General features: G+C 34.6%; 2 protein-coding genes across 4 annotated transcripts; both read right to left on the bottom strand.

Annotated features, from left to right (window-relative positions):
- Nucleotides 1-3,796: 3,796 nt before the first annotated feature.
- PHYA3 (phytochrome A-2-like) lies at nt 3,797-12,479 on the bottom strand. Of its 3 annotated transcripts, none has more exons than XM_006604709.4 (5): nt 11,908-12,477; nt 9,135-11,224; nt 8,021-8,837; nt 7,340-7,630; nt 3,797-4,223 (listed from the first exon to the last, which is right to left on the bottom strand). In XM_006604709.4, exons 2-5 carry the CDS (start codon nt 11,206-11,208, stop codon nt 4,013-4,015), a joined length of 3,393 nt encoding a protein of 1,130 aa, XP_006604772.1. In that variant the 5' UTR covers nt 11,209-11,224; nt 11,908-12,477; the 3' UTR covers nt 3,797-4,012. The 3 variants fall into 3 exon arrangements, with proteins under 3 accessions (XP_006604772.1, XP_006604771.1, XP_006604773.1); XM_006604708.4 differs by having other exon boundaries at nt 9,135-11,219; XM_006604710.4 differs by lacking the exon at nt 3,797-4,223 and having other exon boundaries at nt 7,424-7,674; nt 9,135-11,219; nt 11,908-12,479.
- Nucleotides 12,480-18,373: 5,894 nt separating this feature from the next.
- On the bottom strand, nt 18,374-18,814 carry LOC102664744 (uncharacterized). Its single transcript, XM_006605192.1, has one exon. It carries the CDS (start codon nt 18,812-18,814, stop codon nt 18,374-18,376), a length of 441 nt encoding a protein of 146 aa, XP_006605255.1.
- Nucleotides 18,815-19,840: the final 1,026 nt, after the last annotated feature.

Below are 19,840 nucleotides of genomic sequence, written 5' to 3'. Positions count from 1 at the left end.
GATGATTGCATGCTTCTTGTTTTGTTAATCAAATGTGCTATTAGTGGTTCTGACTTCTTAATATGTTACTGTGAATGTATATTTGCACACTGTTCTCCCGTGAAACCGTGAAATGTGAATGGAGACACGCTTTCCATTCTTAACTGTTTCGGAGCAACGATAAAAATCTACACCTATTTTTTAGATGTCTAAGCGGAAACAAAAAAAGAAATAAAACAGAACGGAGAGAAATAATAATGTAATAAAATTAAATAAAGAGAAAAGTGAATCTAGGATAAGTATTTTTCATTATTTTTTTTCCCTTGCTTGGATAACTATCTACTGTATCATTTTTTTTTCCCCTAGCCATCAACATCCCTCTGGAAGGTGCAAATTACTTCATCTGACTGGAATATTCCCTCGTGGGCTAGCAATATATATAACCCCGTATCATTTCTCCAATTACAAAATGGATTTGCTCAAAAAAAAAAAAGACAAAGGATAAAACTTTTTGTCGTTGTTAGTCAACAGCCCTATTGTCGTGTTTTTCGTTATAATGAAAATACTTTTTCTTTTAACACCAAGGAATGATAAAAAAAAAAAAAAAGTTATTTATTTGATTGAGCAAATTACATGTACAATTTATCATCCAACAAAATTTCCAAGCTTTACAAATATATACAAAATGACTACTAACTTTTGTTTCCTAAGTTCTCTCTGAACTTTTCCATATATATATACGCAAACTCAAAGAATGGGAGCCACATTGCAAAGGATCACCAATGTAATATTAAAATAATCAAATCGCGCGAACTACCAACCTTAAAAACAAATTGATAATATTCTCAAGCTTGAGTAATAGAAATAAGATTCTATCATAACTAGAGATTTGAAGCATAATTAATTTTTTTTTTACTAATTAGTGTCTTTAGAATATTGATTAAAAAATTAAAAAAATATTTATTATATAAATAATAAGAAAGCATAAAAAAATTATAAAGAAGATAAATCCAATAAAATATTTTTACTTTAATTTTTTTAATCAATATCTTTAGAATACTTATTAATATTTTCCTTGAACAAATTCCTAAACACTAAAACTATTTATATTTAGGCATATTTTTAACATCTCTGGAAACAAACAAGACACCAAAAACTTAAAGTGATGGAACAGAAGGAATCTCCAACAGCAACTAATTAATCCCGCACTTGGGGAAGCGAACAAGAAAACTTTATCCTCCCACTTTCTCTTTGAGTACCATCACCACTTGCATTGCTAGGAAGAGTCATTTTGCTTCTGATTAAGTAGTTGCTTCTTTGCTTTTGTGAATAGTTGCATTACCCATTTTTCCTCTTCTCTGTTACTTTTTTTCAATCTCATAGACATAATTCTCGTCCTCGTCCTTGTAATCATTACCTCCTCCTTCTCTTTCGTAACTATCATCTAAGATCTCCTCAATCTCGTGGGAATAACCCTCCGACATCAAATCAAAGTGTGCTACTTTCTCGCTCACAGGGAATTACGTGTTGACTTGAGACGAAATAAAGAAAAGAATTGATTATTTCCACACTGTTATTCAGTGATCCATGTACTACAAGTAAAGGCTAAGTAAAAAGGGAAATAACTCATCTAAATTCATCCGGTGATAATAGTGTTAAAAATTTGTATCATCAACTAATCAAAAAATATTTTTAGTATATAACTTTTAAAATACATATACTATCAAGTCAATAACAATCTTATTTATGTAATAAGCTTTTATCCCCTAAATATTTAACTTATAAAATCAATAATAATTTTTATATTTTTCTAAATAAAACTTATCTCAACAGTATATTTTATTAATTCCCGTTCTTATTTGGCAAGATTTCATTAGACTGATAAAAATTATTATAAAATTAAAATATATTTTTTGTCCATATAAATATTGAAATATTCATAATTTATTTTTTTTTTGTAATTTTTTTTTCAATTTCAAAAAATTAAAATGTTATTTTTTTTTGCTGGATATTATTGCATTGATTTCATTATTGGTTATAGAATTGGATTCTTGAGGTTAAAAATCACCATAAAATAGAGAAAAAAACAACAACAAAAATTTCGATCTGAGGTTGCTTCTTGGCGTGATGGGTGCTCCAATCGCCCGTCCACGTGTGCACCACTGACCCCTTTCCTCACCTCAGCATAAAAGACATCCCCATTATTAGTCCCCTCTTGTTGTTTAGAGATCATATAGAGCTAGGTTCAGAAATTGTTTCATTTCTCTTAATTATTAAGTTATGTTGTCTAAGATCAGTAGATATTATCATTATTATGTCATGTTAAGCATTATGTTAGGGAAAATGTGTGTGAATGAGTATTATCACTTTTTTTATCTTGCAGGAGACTTCTTCTGCTCGGTACATATTGCAGCATTACATTGCTGCTAGTGGAAGGCAGAGGCTTCAGAATTCAATTAACAATGCGTATGCCATGTCTTGGCAGCACCAAGGTAGGTTCACGCCCTGGTGCTCACGCGCCTGAAAGGGTTGGTTAGGTTCAGATTTTGTGGCGGTTTGAAAGATATCATATCGCATAAAATTAAAATAAGCAATTTAATTCATTAAAATAAGTAATTTAATCAAGGTTGTAAAGCTTGAAAGTTTACAGAGAGTAATGGAAGTGTTCTATAGACTTGACCCATGTATTCAACCGATAGATTTATATTATGTATTTCATATGAAAATAATAATAAAATATTTATAAACAACATAGTAATAATACATCACGATTACATAATAATTTGTTGACGTTATACGAGTAATAGATCATTTTCATAGAAGATTTGATGTTATTAGAAAATAAGGATTTGATCTTATCAAATTAAGAATTTTGTATTTGAAAATAACACACTAAACGAGGGTATGTTGAATGTTAAATAGACAAAAAAATAAAAAAAAAAATAACTTACATTTTTGTCTAATTTTTTTAACTTGTTAATTCGTTGACTCGGTATTCCAGAGTCTATTTGAATTTACTTAGAGTTCATAGAGTTTACCAAGACTCTACTAAAAAAAATTTAATCAAGAATTAATTCGCAGAAAACAAGTAAATTCGTAAACTTGAGAGTTTGATAATCATGAATTTATATATATATATATATATATATATATATATATATATATATATATTTGTCGGATGAATATTCATTTTATGCCCTCCATTCTAAGTCCGCCTCTGGTTTCAGTAATAATTAGATAAACATCATCACAACAAATTATGAAAACAAATGACTATCCACATAAAACTGCAAGCCTTCCATTTTAAATTATTTACTATTTAAGATCACATATACATGTTTATGCCCTAAAAATATTATTGTTTCTTTTTATTTATTATTGAACATAAATTGAGAAAAGTTAATAAATTCCTACTTTTTATTAAAATTATTTATCATTTTTTAATATGTTTTTCCCTCTCTTATTTATTTTATTTTTTGGCATTCATATATTATTATGTCTCTCTCTTTTTTTATAAGTATATAATTTTAAAAAAAAGTAACTAATGTCATTTTAGAATTTTAAAATGACAAATAAATAACTATTTTTAAAGTGACACTGACAGATGAAAAAATGAAGATAACAAAAATTATTTATTACTTAAAAAAAATATTTAATATTTATTTTTGAAGTAATTAAAAGTATTTATAAGAAATACTTTACTAATATTTAATACTTATGGTATCTCTAAGCAGGATGTTTTAAATAAAGTTTTGGAAGAAAATGAAATAAAGGTAGAAAACAATGCCATTTAACATGCTCCTAGTTAGTCCCTATGTTTCATTTTGTTGCAAATGAAGCATCATTGCTGTAGATGAGAACAGGTCTATAGTGTGTAAATAGTTAGTTATACACTTATACATTACATATCTACATCACCTTACAAGAAGGTAATCAATAACAAGAGTTAAATATTGAACAAGGAATGCAAATTTCTTGCTTCCTTTCACTTTCTGATGTACAAAAAATATGGTTTGGTTTTATTTCCAAAATGTTAAGTGTTGGATTTATGTGCTGCGGCAAGTTCAACAGATAGGATGAAAGATGATTTGCCTGCTTCCCTTAAATAACGTACGTCTCCATTCATGAGCTTTAGCAGCTTTCTGCTAATCAGCATGCTAATACCCTCCTCAGATTCATGTCCATCGCGTCCAAACATCTGGTTCAGCAATGTTTCTGGAACCCCAAAACTATCATGCGTTATGCTGCAAAAAATAACAAAAGCAAACACAATGACTTAGAAATCACGTATATAATCTCAAAACGGCGTGTATCAAGCATAGGAAGGTATCATCCAAAAGATTCAAACCAATTGCTCTCAACCCCTCCATACACACATTTTTTTTTGTCGTTTTGACCAATGTTATTAGTCTTAAAATTGGTAGTGGGACAGGACACCTTTAATGTTATTAGTGGGTACGCACCTCAGGTTGGGTTAGCAGAACACTTTAAGGTAAAATTTTGGGAGGATCTAGAAGGGGTACTTCAGGATATACCCCAAGGAGAGAAAGTTTTCCTAGGAGGGGATCTCAATGGACATGTAGGTAGCGTGGCTAGAGGTTTTGAGGGGGTGCATAGGGGTTTTGGCCTAGGGGAGATGAATGGGGAGGGTAAATCCATCTTGGAGTTTTCGAAGGCTTTGGATCTTTCTATAGCCAATACATGGTTTAAGAAAAGAGAGGAACATCTTATCACTTACAAAAGTGGAGGGACATGTTCTCAGATAGATTTCTTCCTTATCAGGAAGTCTGATAGGAAGTATTGCTTGAACTGTAAAGTTATCCCGGGAGAGAGCTTGACTACCCAACATAGAGTTTTGGTTATGGATGTAAGAATTAGAGATAGGGCAAAGAGAAGAAGTCCTCTGGTAGCACCAAGGATCAAATGGTGGCACTTGAAGGGTGAGAAACAAGGAATCTTCCAACAAAAGATATGGGAGGGTTGGTGTGGACAATCACAAGGAAGTGCAAATGATATGTGGAACAAGATGTCCCAAGAGATTATTAAAGTGGCTAAAGAGACGTTGGGTGAATCTAGAGGTTTTGGACCTAGGGGTAAAGAATCGTGGTGGTGGAATGAAAATGTTCAGAGCAAAGTTAGAGTAAAAAAGGAGTGTTTCAAGGAGTGGTCTAGGTGTAGAAATTCTGAAACTTGGGATAAGTATAAGATAGCTAGAAATGAAACCAAAAAGGCGGTGAGTGAGGCAAGAGCCCAAGCTTTTGACGGACTATACCAAGCTCTAGGAACCAGGGACGGAGAAAGATCTATATATAGGCTTGCTAAGGGTAGAGAGAGGAAGACTAGAGATTTGGATCAAGTAAAGTGTGTTAAGGATGAAGAAGGCAAAGTCTTAGTGCATGAAAAAGATATCAAGGAAAGGTGGAAGGCGTATTTCCACAACTTATTTAATGATGGATATGGATATGACTCTAGCAGTCTAGACACAAGAGAAGAGGACCGGAACTATAAGTACTATCGTCGGATTCAAAAACAGGAAGTAAAGGAAGCGTTGAAAAGAATGAGTAATGGTAAGGCGGTGGGGCCAGACAACATACCTATTGAAGTGTGGAAAACTCTTGGAGATAGAGGTCTTGAGTGGCTCACCGAACTCTTTAACGAAATTATGAGGTCAAAACGCATGCCGGAGGAATGGAGGAGAAGCACGTTAGTGCCAATCTATAAGAACAAGGGGGATATACAAAATTGTGCAAATTATAGGGGAATCAAGCTCATGAGTCATACCATGAAATTATGGAAAAGAGTGATCGAACGGAGATTAAGAAAGGAGACTCAAGTTACTGAGAATCAATTTGGTTTCATGTCGGGAAGGTCGACCATGGAAGCGATTTATTTATTACGGCAGGTGATGGAGCAATATCGCATGGCCCAACAAGACTTGCACTTGATTTTTATTGACTTGGAGAAAGCGTATGATAGAGTGCCTAGAGAGATTTTGTGGAAAGCTCTAGAGAAGAAAGGGGTTAGGGTTGCATATATTCGAGCTATCCAAGATATGTATGATAGGGTATCGACTAGTGTTAGGACACAGGGTGGAGAGTCAGACGATTTTCCCATCACAATTGGTTTACATCAAGGGTCAACCCTTAGCCCCTACCTTTTTACCTTAATTCTGGATGTCCTCACGGAACAAATCTAAGAGATAGCGCCGAGATGCATGCTTTTTGCAGATGACATAGTCCTCCTTGGAGAGTCGAGGGAGGAGTTGAATGAGAGGTTGGAAACTTGGAGACGAGCTCTAGAAACACATGGCTTTCGCCTAAGCAGAAGCAAATCGGAGTATATGGAATGTAAGTTCAACAAAAGAAGGAGGGTTTCTAACTCAGAGGTGAAAATAGGAGACCATATTATTCCTCAAGTCACACGGTTTAAATATCTTGGGTCTGTAATACAGGATGATGGGGAAATTGAAGGGGATGTGAATCATCGCATTCAAGCAGGATGAATGAAATGGAGAAAAGCATCGGGGGTGTTATGTGATGCAAAGGTACCGATCAAGCTAAAGGGAAAGTTTTATCGGACTGCGGTAAGACCGGCGATTTTGTACGGAACAGAATGTTGGGCGGTCAAGAGCCAACATGAGAATAAAGTAGGTGTAGCGGAGATGAGGATGTTGCGGTGGATGTGTGGTAAGACTCGACAGGATAAAATTAGAAACGAAGCTATTAGAGAGAGGGTTGGAGTAGCGCCTATTGTAGAGAAGATGGTGGAAAATAGACTTAGGTGGTTTGGGCATGTAGAGAGAAGACCGGTAGACTCTGTAGTGAGGAGAGTAGACCAGATGGAGAGAAGACAAACAATTCGAGGCAGAGGAAGACCCAAAAAGACTATAAGAGAGGTTATCAAAAAAGATCTCGAAATTAATGGTTTGGTTAGAAGTATGGTACTTGATAGAACATTATGGCGGAAGTTGATCCATGTAGTCGACCCCACCTAGTGGGATAAGGCGTTGTTGTTTGTTGTTGTTATTTGACCAATGTGAGAGCCTTTAGTTCTCATACAAGAGTGTATAATGTAAAAAGAGAAAATAGTTTATGCACAGACAATGTACAACAGTTTTACACTGTCATCCAATTACAAAGCTTCATTAACTTTGACAAAGCATCATCCAATACCCTCCAATTACAAGGTAATTTTTAGTTAGTTGACTGTAAAAACATTTATACTGTTAAACTAAACTCATAAAAAAGTGATAATATGTTTCTTTTCATGTCACGTTTATTTTGCAGGCATTTAAACCAACTGAACTGAAGACCCACAAGAAAGTTTGAAATGTCCATCTGAGTCTGGAATAGTTGATTACCTGAACTCCAAATTAGCAAGATGAACTAATTTCCCTAACTGCTGTTGGGTTAGCGTGGCTGCTACAACAACCTGACCTCCAGTTGGTGTGAAATTGATGGAAATCAATAAAAAGTCAGCTAAGACCTGCTGAAGCCTGATACTATCACCATATAAGGTCTCTGTTGTGATCTTCTCTTCAACATCATTGACTACTCGGATACCTTTTGCATTACTCTTTGTCATGACTTGACTTAGGGAGGCAACCAAAACTTCATGCAAAGTGAATTCAACCATCTCCAAATCCATGTAGCTGTTATGCAGGACAAAAGGGCCACTAGTACATCAAGGTCTTTACTGGAAAAAAAAAAGTAGTTGTAAAGAATCTGATTCCTGAAATTCAGGAGTCAGTATTCACTTATCAAAACAGAACACAGTTCAAATCCTGATCTCTTTCATGTTTGACTATAAACTATTTGACACTCAATATTAAGTGTGGTTGATTTAATAGGGGCTATTGTTGATAAATGATTTAACATCACACAAATGACAAGGACAAAAGACTAGAAGCATAAATTAGGTGTGGTTATGAAATACGAAATTGTATGATTTAATAGGAACTCTTGTTGATAAATGCTCAAAATACCACACAAATGGCAAGTAAAAATAAAAACTAGAAGCAACACATTCACAGATATCATACCCATCAATGATGCTGTCAAGATCCGAGTCATCCAGAATTTTGCTAATCTGGCGTTGACACCGAATGCCCGTTTGCAGAAATTGTTTTTGTTCAGCTCCCAACTCAGTACCCTCTAACAATTTCCGGGAGAACATAATCCCATATAAAGGATTCTGGATTTGCCTTTTCAAATAAGTTAAATCTTTCAGTCTTTTCAATGAAGTTTGTTCAGATATGCGCTGAATGTGTAATGCTTGTTGCAGCTCTGCACTTGCTAGTTGCAAGAAGCAGAAGACACCAGTAACTACACCTTCTGCATCCAATTTCTTAGTCATAGAAAGAATACATTCTACATGCTTTCCATCACGAGCAAAGAAACCAAAAGGAACCTTCTCTGTTTCCAAACCAGCCATGGCTGTATTAAGTACAATGCTAAAGTTAACAACAGCTTCATGATTCCTTAGGCGACAACAAGCTATTTGGGTCCCGAAAACCTCTCCTAAAAGCATTTTATCCATTACCTCCTCTCGCTTCCATCCAGTTAATTTTGCCATAGCTGAATTCCATTCACAACACCAACCAAATTCATCTGTGCCAAATATTGGAGGGATCAATGGGTTTGGGTTCTGTACAATTGCCTTGTAGTCACCTTCAATTCGGGTGAATTTGTCCATCATTGTTTTCTGAGCAGTTATATCTTGTGCCAGAAAACAAACTCCCACAACATTATCTTGAAGATCCCTGCTTGCACAAGCATTAACTACCAAGCTGATGGGACCAGAATCAATCTTCATATGATGTGTTTGGATCTCAAATTGGACATTTCTCTCTTCCTCACCTAATCATATTGTAGCATAACAAATCAATTAAGTAGAAATATGGAAAGCTAGGATAAAGTATCTTTTGCAATGCTCCATTCCTTCCTAAGTCTTTTAAAATTGAATAAAACTTGGAAGCTGTTATTCTTTATTAATGAAATATTTATGGATGGTTGTAGAGAACATAACATCCCCAAATCTAAATATCATTACACTCATTTCAAAGTTTGCTTATGAATGCTAAAACCTAACAAAAAAAAGTAAAAGAACATAAGAGCTAGAATAAGAATAAGACGGGGAAAGGAAAAAAGGCATACCCTGCAATGCCATGTCCAACATCTTCTTGACTCTATCTACTGAAAAATCCTCTACAAGTGTGAGTAAATGCTTTCCAATAGCTTCATCAACTGGAAGACCTGTCAACTCAGCAATTTTTGTGTTCCATCCATTGATCATCCCATTAACATCAACCGCCAAAATTGGCACCGTTGCTGTTTCAATTAACCTTACCACCTCACTTGTCACTGCATCCAGTTCTTGCATTCCTTCAATCTTCAAATCACCTAGCCTTGTATCGATAGCATATGTGCTTATCTCCATGCTCTGTGTCTCTTTGAATGCATCTCTCAGTATTAACTGCAACGAATGAATGGCATCCGTTTCATAGGTCTTCCAGGGTAAGCTCCTTGTCTTCACAACTTCAAGGAAAGCCTTGAATGATGATCTTGGATGCACCCTCCTACCATCATCCCTTTCACCAGGCTCATGCTTTGCACCACCCCATCGGATTTCTGAGGCTGTGTGAGACCGAAACCAGAAAAGTATATCTTTGGAAGCTATTCTGGCAGCTGCCATTCCACATGCAATATCACCAAGAGCAGCAGCCCCAGGGAAGCCTGCATCAGACAAGCTATCTGTACAAAAACCTGTGGAATCCTCATGGCACTCAAAGAGCCACAAAGCTATCTCTTTTATCTGAGATTCACTTGGTGTTACCCCTAATCGCCACACCTTGTTTTTATATAGCAGGGCTGCTCCATCACACTTCACAAGATCCATTATATTAGGACTTTGTGAAACAATGCCTAGGGGCTCACCTTGCACCAGCATATCACACAAGAGTGTTTGAGTTTGCAGGATGTTCTTCTCAATAATCTGATACTCTATCTCTAGCTCTTTGCTCACATGAACCGCAAATACTTGAGCCAGAAATTGACAAGCATACCTAAGAGGGAAAGGAACGAATCTGGGAGTAGTGTGATGGCAAACTACTAAACCCCAGAGTCTCTTACTCTTCTGTGGTTGAACAGCATCAGAACTATCCCCATCTTCATCATTGTCATTTACCACAACTGCCATAACCAAGGAAGCACTAGAATTCATGTTCTCCATGTATTGCAAGTGGCAACTATGAGCAGCTCTCAAGGTTGATCCACACAAGGTTAAATCAAATGGAATTTTTTTGTCTTGAAGCACATTCACATGCTTTGCACAACAATCAACTATCATACGCACCTTGTTCTTCATAAACAAAAAGCGTGTCGCCTGAGGAATATCAGTGGCTGGGTAGTGCAACCCCAGATATGGCTCTAGGCCTGGCCTTTTAACCTCAGCAATCACTTCCCCATGATCATCCTCATGGAATTTATAAGCCATCACTCTGTCATAACCTGTGAGCTCAAAAACCTCTCGAACCATTGTGTTACATAGTGTTTCCATGTTCCCAGTAGTCAAGGATTCCAATCTAGTTATTGCTTTTGCTGCAAGCTTGTAGGATTGCAGGGCTCCTGATGCAGTCATGGGAACTTCATGAGGCTTGACCGGCTCAAAATCGATGATCACACTACCGGTAACACGATGGATAATTGCATAAAAGGGCTTCCCAGAGGTCTTGCAATGGACTAGAATGGGGTTATGAAGTGAAACATCCCCAAATCTCAGTGCCTTCTGAATAGCAGCAGAACTTGGGGCAGTGAAAATAGTTCTTATGTCAGTGCCAATGCCAAGAGCAGGGTGGTCACCTACACTGGGGACAGCATGACTAACCATGGTGAGCATTTCAGGTGCATTCTCACTGTAAGCAATGACCTTGCATGTTTTCTCATCTAAAGCTAACAAACACCCAAATGGCTGGATAAGCTTGATTTTCTGTGTCTGATGGAGGTAAGAACTTGTTGCTCTATCAGACCTTGGTTGATGGTCTCCACTGACAGTACCAGCAGGAGACATTCTCACTGAACTGGAGTAGTCAAAAGAACTACCTGATTCCTCAAAAGTTGCATGCAGTTTTGCATCTAAAGTTGTCTGAGCCATCCTCCTAGCACTGAGTCTTGATGTTCTAGATCTGCCAGAATTATTGCTGGATGATTGGCTGGGCCTTGAAGAGGACATTGTCACTTCAACTGCACTTGAAACCACAAGCATAGAATCACTAAGTTAATCTCTCACAAGAAAGAATGGAAACTGTTTGCTCTAGTAAAGATGCAAAGCTTCTAAGAGTATGGACCTAGTCAATTCACATCATCCTTACTCACTGTCACAATTGTAGAAGAGAAAGTGGATTTTTCCACACATGAAGAACAAAACTTTGAAAGGATTTCAGTAAGTAATGATAATTAATGATCCAATCATATCCTGTTGTAATACTCTATCCAAAGATCAAACAACAATAATAATATTAAGAATCTTTATCATTAATCTTCCACTGTTATCTGATGCATATGGTAAGAGGTTATAAATTCTTCAGAGGAACTCATGAGCATGCACTCAACTATACACTTTTTCAGCAAAACAATAGTTTCTCTTTCTTTTTCTTTTTTTTTTTTTTTGCAATTTGATTTTCATTTTTTCCACTTTAATTGTCAAGAACAGTAATTGGTACGGAACCTTAATTGACCCGGAAACTACAGAAAACATCATCCAGAGTACGGTAAACAAGAATTTTCCGTGGTCAAAAAAGAGTACATACATCAGAAAAGTTAAGAAAAGCAAATTTAAGAGAATAAGGGGTAGTGATAACCCAACCTACCCAAAAAGAAGGAAGAATCAACTAAAGCAAGGAGAAAGAAAATGAAGAAAGGGAAAACCCACCTTGCAAGGAAAAATTCTGATGAGCAGAGAGAAGGGTGAGGTTTTTATTAGAAGCAGAAGTAGCTTGGGAATAAAAATCCCCGCTAGCAACTTTACTGTTACAGCTGCATCTGCATATATATGTCTGGTTGTGAATTGTGACGAAGCACAAAATCTTAATCACCGCCCTTTGGGATTGGAACTTGGAAGTTGGAACCCCTTCAAGCTCACAGAACAGAACTCAGCAGTTAGAACTGAGACACTGCCATGCCATAATAATAATTTAATACTCTCTCTCTCTCTCTCTCTCTCTCTCTCTCTGGTGCTTACTTATATTTAAGTATTAGTATTATTCAATCATTATAGCATATTAGTAATAGTAAAGAGTGGATTGGTTTCTAAATAGGCAAAATACGGAAGGGACATGTGATGATGATTGCAGCCGTAAATAGCAACATGCAGCTTTTACGGACTCTGATCACGATCTGCATCATCACCTTCAACTCTGACTTTCCCTTTTGGGAAGAGAAGAAAATACCCAACAAAAATTTTGGCTTCAAAGTGGGTTTGCTTCTAATTAAGGTTTATTATGAACTACTGCAAGGAAACAGCAGATATAAGATGGTTGAATAGTTTTAAAAAAAATAAAATATTACGAGTTTAATTTTTTTAACAAACAAAACTAACATTCTAATAATTAAAAAAAAAACTAGAAGGAAACTTTTATCTGGGTCACTCATTTTTATTTTAATTGGATATCATCTTAGCGAATGGCAACAAGAAAAAAAAGAGTTATGGGTGTCACGTGCAGCCCTCAAAGCAGGGAGGGTCTTGCGGCTTGCGGCTTTCGGCTTAACTACTAAAAAGTACTAACATCATAAGCCACAATGTGATCAAAAGTACACACACGGAATCATAAGTTTCTGTACGGTATTTACAGTGGTACAATATTTATTTGTTTATTTAGTTATTGTGGTTCGTCGGGTTATAGAAACTAACTAATATTTTCTTCTACCGATATTATAATATTTTTTTTCTTAATATTCTTGTTGATTAAAAAATAATATTTTAATTATAAATAAAATCTGATAAAAATTTATTTTTATTAAATATCAAACTCAAATAGTATTGAACATTTATTTTTAACTTGCCCACATTAATCATTTATGTGACTTAATTTATTATTATTATAACTCTTGTTATTGTGTTCAACGTTTTAAGATTTTTATTATAATTAAACTTTTGCTTTCATAATTTTTGTATAAGATCACATGAATCATTTATTTATCAAAAATAATTTTATTTAAGTCGAATAAAATTATTATAGACGAAATTTTTTTTGCTATGAATATCTAAGATTCGAATTTAAAATATCTGATTAAACTTGAATGATTATTTGCATAATAAAAATTAATATTAAAAGTTAAGTTTAATTATTAATGTGAAACTTCAAACACAAGTATATTTAAAATACATCTACGTTAACAATACTCCTATTAATATATTAACAATGCCTCTGTATTTTACTGATATAATAAACTCAAATACCGATGCTAAATTTACAGAAGCATCTCTCTAGTGGAGGTTTATCAGCAAAGTGTAGTGTATCTTTATCGGAAGCTGGTTTATTCAATGATAGCGTAATGTGCACGTTGGGTCGCAGTCATGAGTTGGTACTTGCGACTTGCGAGCTACATGCTTGAAAATTGGAAAGGGTTCTAATCAACTAAACACAACATGACCCAATGACTTTTGATTTGATTTGAATCCCATGATGGATAAACCAGTCCATTCGGCCACACGTTAGATGTTTATAATTTTATTTTTTTGAGAGCAACAATATATTTATACTACATCATACTGTATAGAAATAAAGTAATTTTTGAAAATTATTAATTTTCTGTAATAGAGGTTATTGGCAATATTAAATTTCTTATGTATAGACAAGTACACTTGTATTTGTTTTAGGAGCATGATATAAGTCTTTTTATGTCAGGGTGACTTTTGATTTTCTCTAACTGCGGGTATGCCCCGTTTATTGTTGTATTATTTTGGATTTAATATAATTTACATTTTTTAAAAAAAAAAACTTGATCGATTGATCTTTTATTTATTAGTTTATATTATAAGATTCAATTTTTTAAAATACTTCTTAATTCAAAGATAATTTTAAATCATATAATTTTTATCCTCAAGAAAATTGTTTTATTTTTTTAAAAGTTAAAAATTATAACCTTTTGCAAAAAAATTAAAATCATCAAATGACTTTTTTACTTTAAACAAACTAGTTCGTAAAAAATAATAGCGTTAGGCTTCTTCCTGTCGTATAAAGTTTAAACAAATGATCTGTTAGTAAAAATTACCGCCCAAAGTAAATTACGAAATATTCAATGATTATGATCCAGCAAAAATTAATTATGGATTTAATAGTAAAGGATGTTGCTATCTAATATCCTCAAGGCACACTTATTAAAGATCAAACATAAATTTTTATTAAAATCAGGGTGTAATAGAAATTATGATAAATTGAATTTAACAATAACTTTTAATGAAAATCTAATTTGTAATTTTCTTAGTTAGTAGTGTAAAGATTTTGGTTAACATTTGTCATAAAGAATGTGAATGAGATGAACGGTGGGCAACTTGTTAAAGAAGTAGTAAGCCTCATTAACGTGTGCAAATTACAGTTTTAGTTTCTCCTTAATTACATTCTTCTCATTCTCTTGCTGGCTATTCCCTACTCCATCATGATCCTTACCCCACCCATATGCAAATTCAATATCTGTTCCATTGATTTATTGGTTCGTCTCTCAGATCCATCCACTAATTCTCAAGCTTTCCCCACTTTCTCTAAATCTTTTCTTTATGATCCTTCCTCCAAACCCCACAGCACCATTCAAAATTAATTGTAGTGCCGACTGCTGAGGAAACGGATTCTTGATGGTGATTGGTGGAGTGGAGTTGTTGACATATCTAGTACGAAAAGTGCCTAATTAGGTTGCAGCTTAAAAGCTTTTAGCTTCCTATGTTAATGGCATATTCCTAGTTGGTATCATTGACATTAATGTTAGGTTGGGAAAAAAACATGTAATGAGCTTCGTTACAGTCTGCAGATATTTGTTGTCAAAAGTATAATTTAGGTATTTTATGGACAAAATATTAAATATACAATTCTTTAAGACAGTTGTTACAATCGGTTAAATTTGTATGACAATCAAAGGTTGCAAAATTAGTCACCTCCATCAATTACTAGTGTTTTTAAGAATATGCTACGCGTTGCTGGACATGAAACCCCAATGCAACTATTAGTTGCTTTTGCATTTGTTTTTTTACATGATTTTGTGCTAAACGTGAATCTCAAATAGAGAACCAAACAAGCACTACAGCCTGCTTTGGTACCTATGTTTTGTGCTGCTTGCTTGTATTTTGTGTTGTAAAGAATATGATTAAGATTCAGACCACCTTGTTTTGGTAGCAATTCGGTTTCCATCACAAGTTTATTTAAGAAAAAGCTAAATACCACAAAACATTTCATGGAAACAACCACTCAGAGTTAAGCCAATCAAATGAATTGCTCTTCCTATTGATGGTAGTGTGGTCATTCACCATAACAGTTCTCTCTGATAACAATCGCATTTGATTCCGAATATTTTGCCTCCCACAATTCCCGATAATTTTTTGTTTTCGTTTCAGAAGTTGATGTCTGAGTTTGGTTATATCTGTTTACATAATTGTGTTCCAGCTTAGGGACCATTTATTGGAATAAAATGCTTTTGCTTTTGGGATTCCCCTGTTTGTAACCAAAAGTAAAAGCTTCAGGGATAAAAGAATCTCATAAGTATAAATTCTCTATGGATGGGATAGGGATACCATATTTCTTATCTGTTAGTCAAAGCCTGCAAGCTTTGCCTTAGAATCAGAACTATGTATGCATAACTGGTTTTCTTTATCAAGATGGCAGATGAACTCAACTTATGAGATCATTTAAACTAACTTACATTTCCAATTCAAAAATAGCTTGTGCCAATTTTAAAATAACCACATACCCCACAATAAGAATGTGAAAGATTACCTTTTGATTTATAAGGGACTATACATGTATAATGGAGTAATAGCATGAAACAGGAGGATTAAAATTGTTGGTTTACCATCTGTTACAAAATTACCAAACCATCCATCACAAGTAATATTTTCAGGGAAGGCAACTTGTCGGCAGCCGACCACCTTTCTTTGCCCTTGCCAATTATAACTCATCTACTCTCATGCATCCATTACAGAGCTGCTCATTCTATAATTATTCAAAATTTCAATAAAAACAAAAGAATCAAAAGCTGGACAATCAAAATTCCAATAAAAGCTAGATGAAAAATGCAGTAGTGAGACGAATCTCCAACATCCTCCCCCCACCCCCCACACATACACAAAAGAAAAGAGTTCATTGTGGGGGCAGCTCTGAATTAGTGATGAGGATGAAAATAGATACCAGAAACAAAACTAGAAAGAGATATCAACAAACAAAACTGCATTTTTTTTCTTCTTTATATCTTGGTTTTCTTTTTTTCTTGTTTCCTATCTCATATAGAATGCACCCCATACTAGAAGAGATGAACAGCAGCAGCACACACAGAAGTCCTCTAAACCAAGTAAACAAAGGGACAGTGCAGCAAAAGAAATTTGCCCAAACACTGCAGTACACATCAGCAGCCATCTAATGCGGAAGCACAGGAAAGATAGTTTGCCAACCTATTAAATTCTCCATAGCACAGAAATTTGAGGAGCTTATAATAGCAATACATTACTTAAATGTAAGGTAGACATCATAAAGGGAACAATGTACTTCGAAATGCTTCTGAATTAAAATTAAAAATTAAAAATATAAAAGTCAATTAAAGGAATCTCTAGCTTTGCTATAGGTCAAAGATACAAGTCTCAGATAAGATGAAGGTGTACCTCCCTTTGTTTCTACAATTCTTCCATCCAAGCTTGGGACCAATAAGTAGATCACACCTCTATGAAATGCATAACTCAACTGTTGGACCATGAAAATATATATATGTTGAACAAGGGTTTTGTACAGAAGCCACTAGATCACAAGCACAAAGCCTTACCAAACCTTGCTTTTAACTTCTTTAGTCAACATGGAAAATGGCATGGGCTGCTACACAAACAAAAGAAAAGGATTTCCATCCTGCCTGATGAAAAAATGGCATAAACGCTGTTATAAGTTTGCTTTTGGCTGGAATTTGGAGCAAAGAAATTCTCTGGCAAAAACTATTTTAATTTTCTTAAGATGAAGTACCAAAATTATATATTTAAAGTGATAATGTCTGAGGTAACCTTACAATTTGAAAACACTTGAAACAACAATAAATTAGAAATGTAAATTTATGTGAACTGAACCCATTAAAGTTCACAATTTAAATCCCTAGAAATTGGATTTTAGCATACAAATGAAAAGAGAGCACAAAAATTGTTGGACGTAGAAAAGATCTTGCACTTGCAGGGAACCATAGAGAACTGAATAACTGGACGAGAAAGATAAGATACTAACTATGTATACAGCTACTACTTATTATAAAATCTCATTGGTGCCGGCAGCCTAACCAAAATGAATGACAAACAAATTAACTGTATTAAAAATGTAACATACTTGTATATATCGACAAACATATGCCAGACCAATCTACGATCCAACAAATTTGTCCAGCTTTACAATACAAAATGACTTAAAAACGTTGCTTCCTAAGTCTCTATGCTTTTCCCTATATATGCAGACTCAAGAATGAGAGCCATTGCCAAAGATCATCAAACACATGTGAGGACATGAGTAATCAAAAGAATGAGATCCAACTAATGATGAGAAGAACAATTTGTGTTTAAATTGCTAATCAGAAAAAATTCCATAAATTACAACCACTCAAGGCCTCTCACAAAGCCGAATGAAAAATTTGTATGCACGAGTAAACCACCAAAAGTCCTAACATCTAGAAAGAGATTATGAAAATAACAGACTTAAAAAAATTTCAGTATTGATATGTACAGTGTACAGTTGTACACCACTTTTCCTGCTGAGAACAAGTAGAGATAATACCAGAATGTCAAAAAAATCCAGTTTTCACCAACCTCTCCAACGGCAGAAGTTGATCAAGCAACCCTTTCATTGTCCAATCCACATTAACCAGTTCCAAGTCTTCAATCCTTAATAATTGAATTGCAGCAAGTTCCCTGTCTATAAACTCTTGAACCACATTACTCTAAATGAATACAAATGCAAACAAACAACGGTTTGACATTTCACTGTTCCGACCACTCAAGTCTCAACTCTACCATTTTTATTGAACATTCAATCCAACCATTGCCATTTTGAGCAATAATGTTACAATCTCATCATTTTTGAACAACCCACTTCAAATTGAACAGATTATCATTATCCTCTAACAAGGCACCAAAAGAACCCAACGCAAGGAATCTTCAACAGTAAACTAAACTAATCCGAGTGGGGGTTGCATTCTTTGGAATAGAAATCATTCTTGTCCATCAAAGTTCTCAACATGCCATGAGTGAAATTAGGGTCATTGGGATCACTCGATGGAGACTCCTCATTAGGCGATTCCAACACTTTGGGCCGCGAAAAACAAAACCTACACCCACTCCTTCCACTAACGCCAGCTTCAACAATCACCACCTTACCTTCTTCTGATTTCGCGAGAAGACTCGTTCTGCTTCTGATTCTGCGCACTTGCTTCTTCGCTTTCGTGAATTGGCGCACCACCACCTTTCCAAAAGCACTACCCATTCTTCTTCTGCTGCTGCGATGTTCATTCTTTCTGATTTCGGAATCGTCGTCGTCGCCGTCACTGCCTCCTTCGTAACGGTGACGATCGGATTCTGAGAACGAAATCTCCTCCTCATCGGAACAACCAGACATGAAATCAAGCCTCGATGGTTTCTCGGTCGCAGCGAATTAGGTCAGGCAAATTAGGATTCTCAATAATCATCAAAATTGAATTTCGGAAATGAACAGTGAAGAGGAGAGAGAAAGAAAGGTAGCGTGAATGGTGACGAAAGCAAAACAAAAGAATGCATAGTAGAAAAAAATGTAAGGTACCACAAACAAACAAGAAAACCTAGATGGTTTTAAAATTCAACCTTATATATACATGTGATGTGAATGTGTTTGGTTCAATTGATTTCGATGTGTTGTTCATTTTTACGACTCTTGGCAACGCAGAGACGTCCACGTGTTAGATGTTCATTTTAGGTTTCGGTTTATTATTATTATTTTTAATTATTGGTTAGTTTCGTCTTCATATTGATTTTATGTTGTGTCTGTGTCACACATTATTGTTTTTGGGACCAAACCAATTGCTCATCCTGTCAAACAACCATCCGCCTCCACGTCATCCTAAAAGGCCAAAAATTGAAAAGAAATGTTATTCATACTCTTTTTAATACATTTTTTTTTATGATGGAATGAAATGAAGAGGGTTACGAATACGTTTTTTTAATACATTTCTTCAAATATATTCTTTCCAATGACTATTTTTTTTTAAATTAGAAAACTATTAAAGAGAATTATTAAATATCAATTAAGATCCATTAAATTTTATCATTTTAAATAAATTTTAAGTCCCGAGAGTATGTATATGAAAAGTATGTTAGAGAGTGTTTTTAACATTTTTTTATTTAAATTTTTTGAAAATCATAATATTTTTGTAAGTCTTACTTGTCGGTGTCTTTTAATCTTGTAATTTTTGATAAATTTTAACTAATAATAAAATTAATGTTAGAAGAAATACATTAGAAAGTGTCTTGCCATCCCATGTCAAAATTGAAAAAGGAAGATGATAAATGTCTCTATTTTAAAATAAAAACACTAAAATCATAATTTAAAAAAAAAAATTAAATATCTCAATTTTAAAATAAAAAGATTAAAATTACAAATCAAACAAAA

The sequence above is a fragment of the Glycine max genome, chromosome 19 (genome assembly GCF_000004515.6).
Source record: "Glycine max cultivar Williams 82 chromosome 19, Glycine_max_v4.0, whole genome shotgun sequence".
In the NCBI taxonomy this organism is placed as follows: Eukaryota; Viridiplantae; Streptophyta; class Magnoliopsida; order Fabales; family Fabaceae; genus Glycine; species Glycine max.
This window is presented reverse-complemented; position numbering and strand designations above follow the sequence as displayed.

What these genes read in the sequence shown, in the direction of transcription:
- PHYA3 (XM_006604709.4), bottom strand. Translation starts at nt 11,208, where the DNA reads ATGTCCTCTTCAAGGCCCAGCCAATCATCCAGCAATAATTCTGGCAGA. An exon ending in GTTGGACATGGCATTGCAGG is followed by an intron (nt 8,838 to 9,134) that starts GTATGCCTTTTT and finishes CAATATGATTAG; the next exon opens with GTGAGGAAGAGAGAAATGTC. An exon ending in CTTGACAGCATCATTGATGG is followed by an intron (nt 7,631 to 8,020) that starts GTATGATATCTG and finishes CCTGCATAACAG; the next exon opens with CTACATGGATTTGGAGATGG.
- LOC102664744 (XM_006605192.1), bottom strand. Translation starts at nt 18,814, where the DNA reads ATGTCTGGTTGTTCCGATGAGGAGGAGATTTCGTTCTCAGAATCCGAT.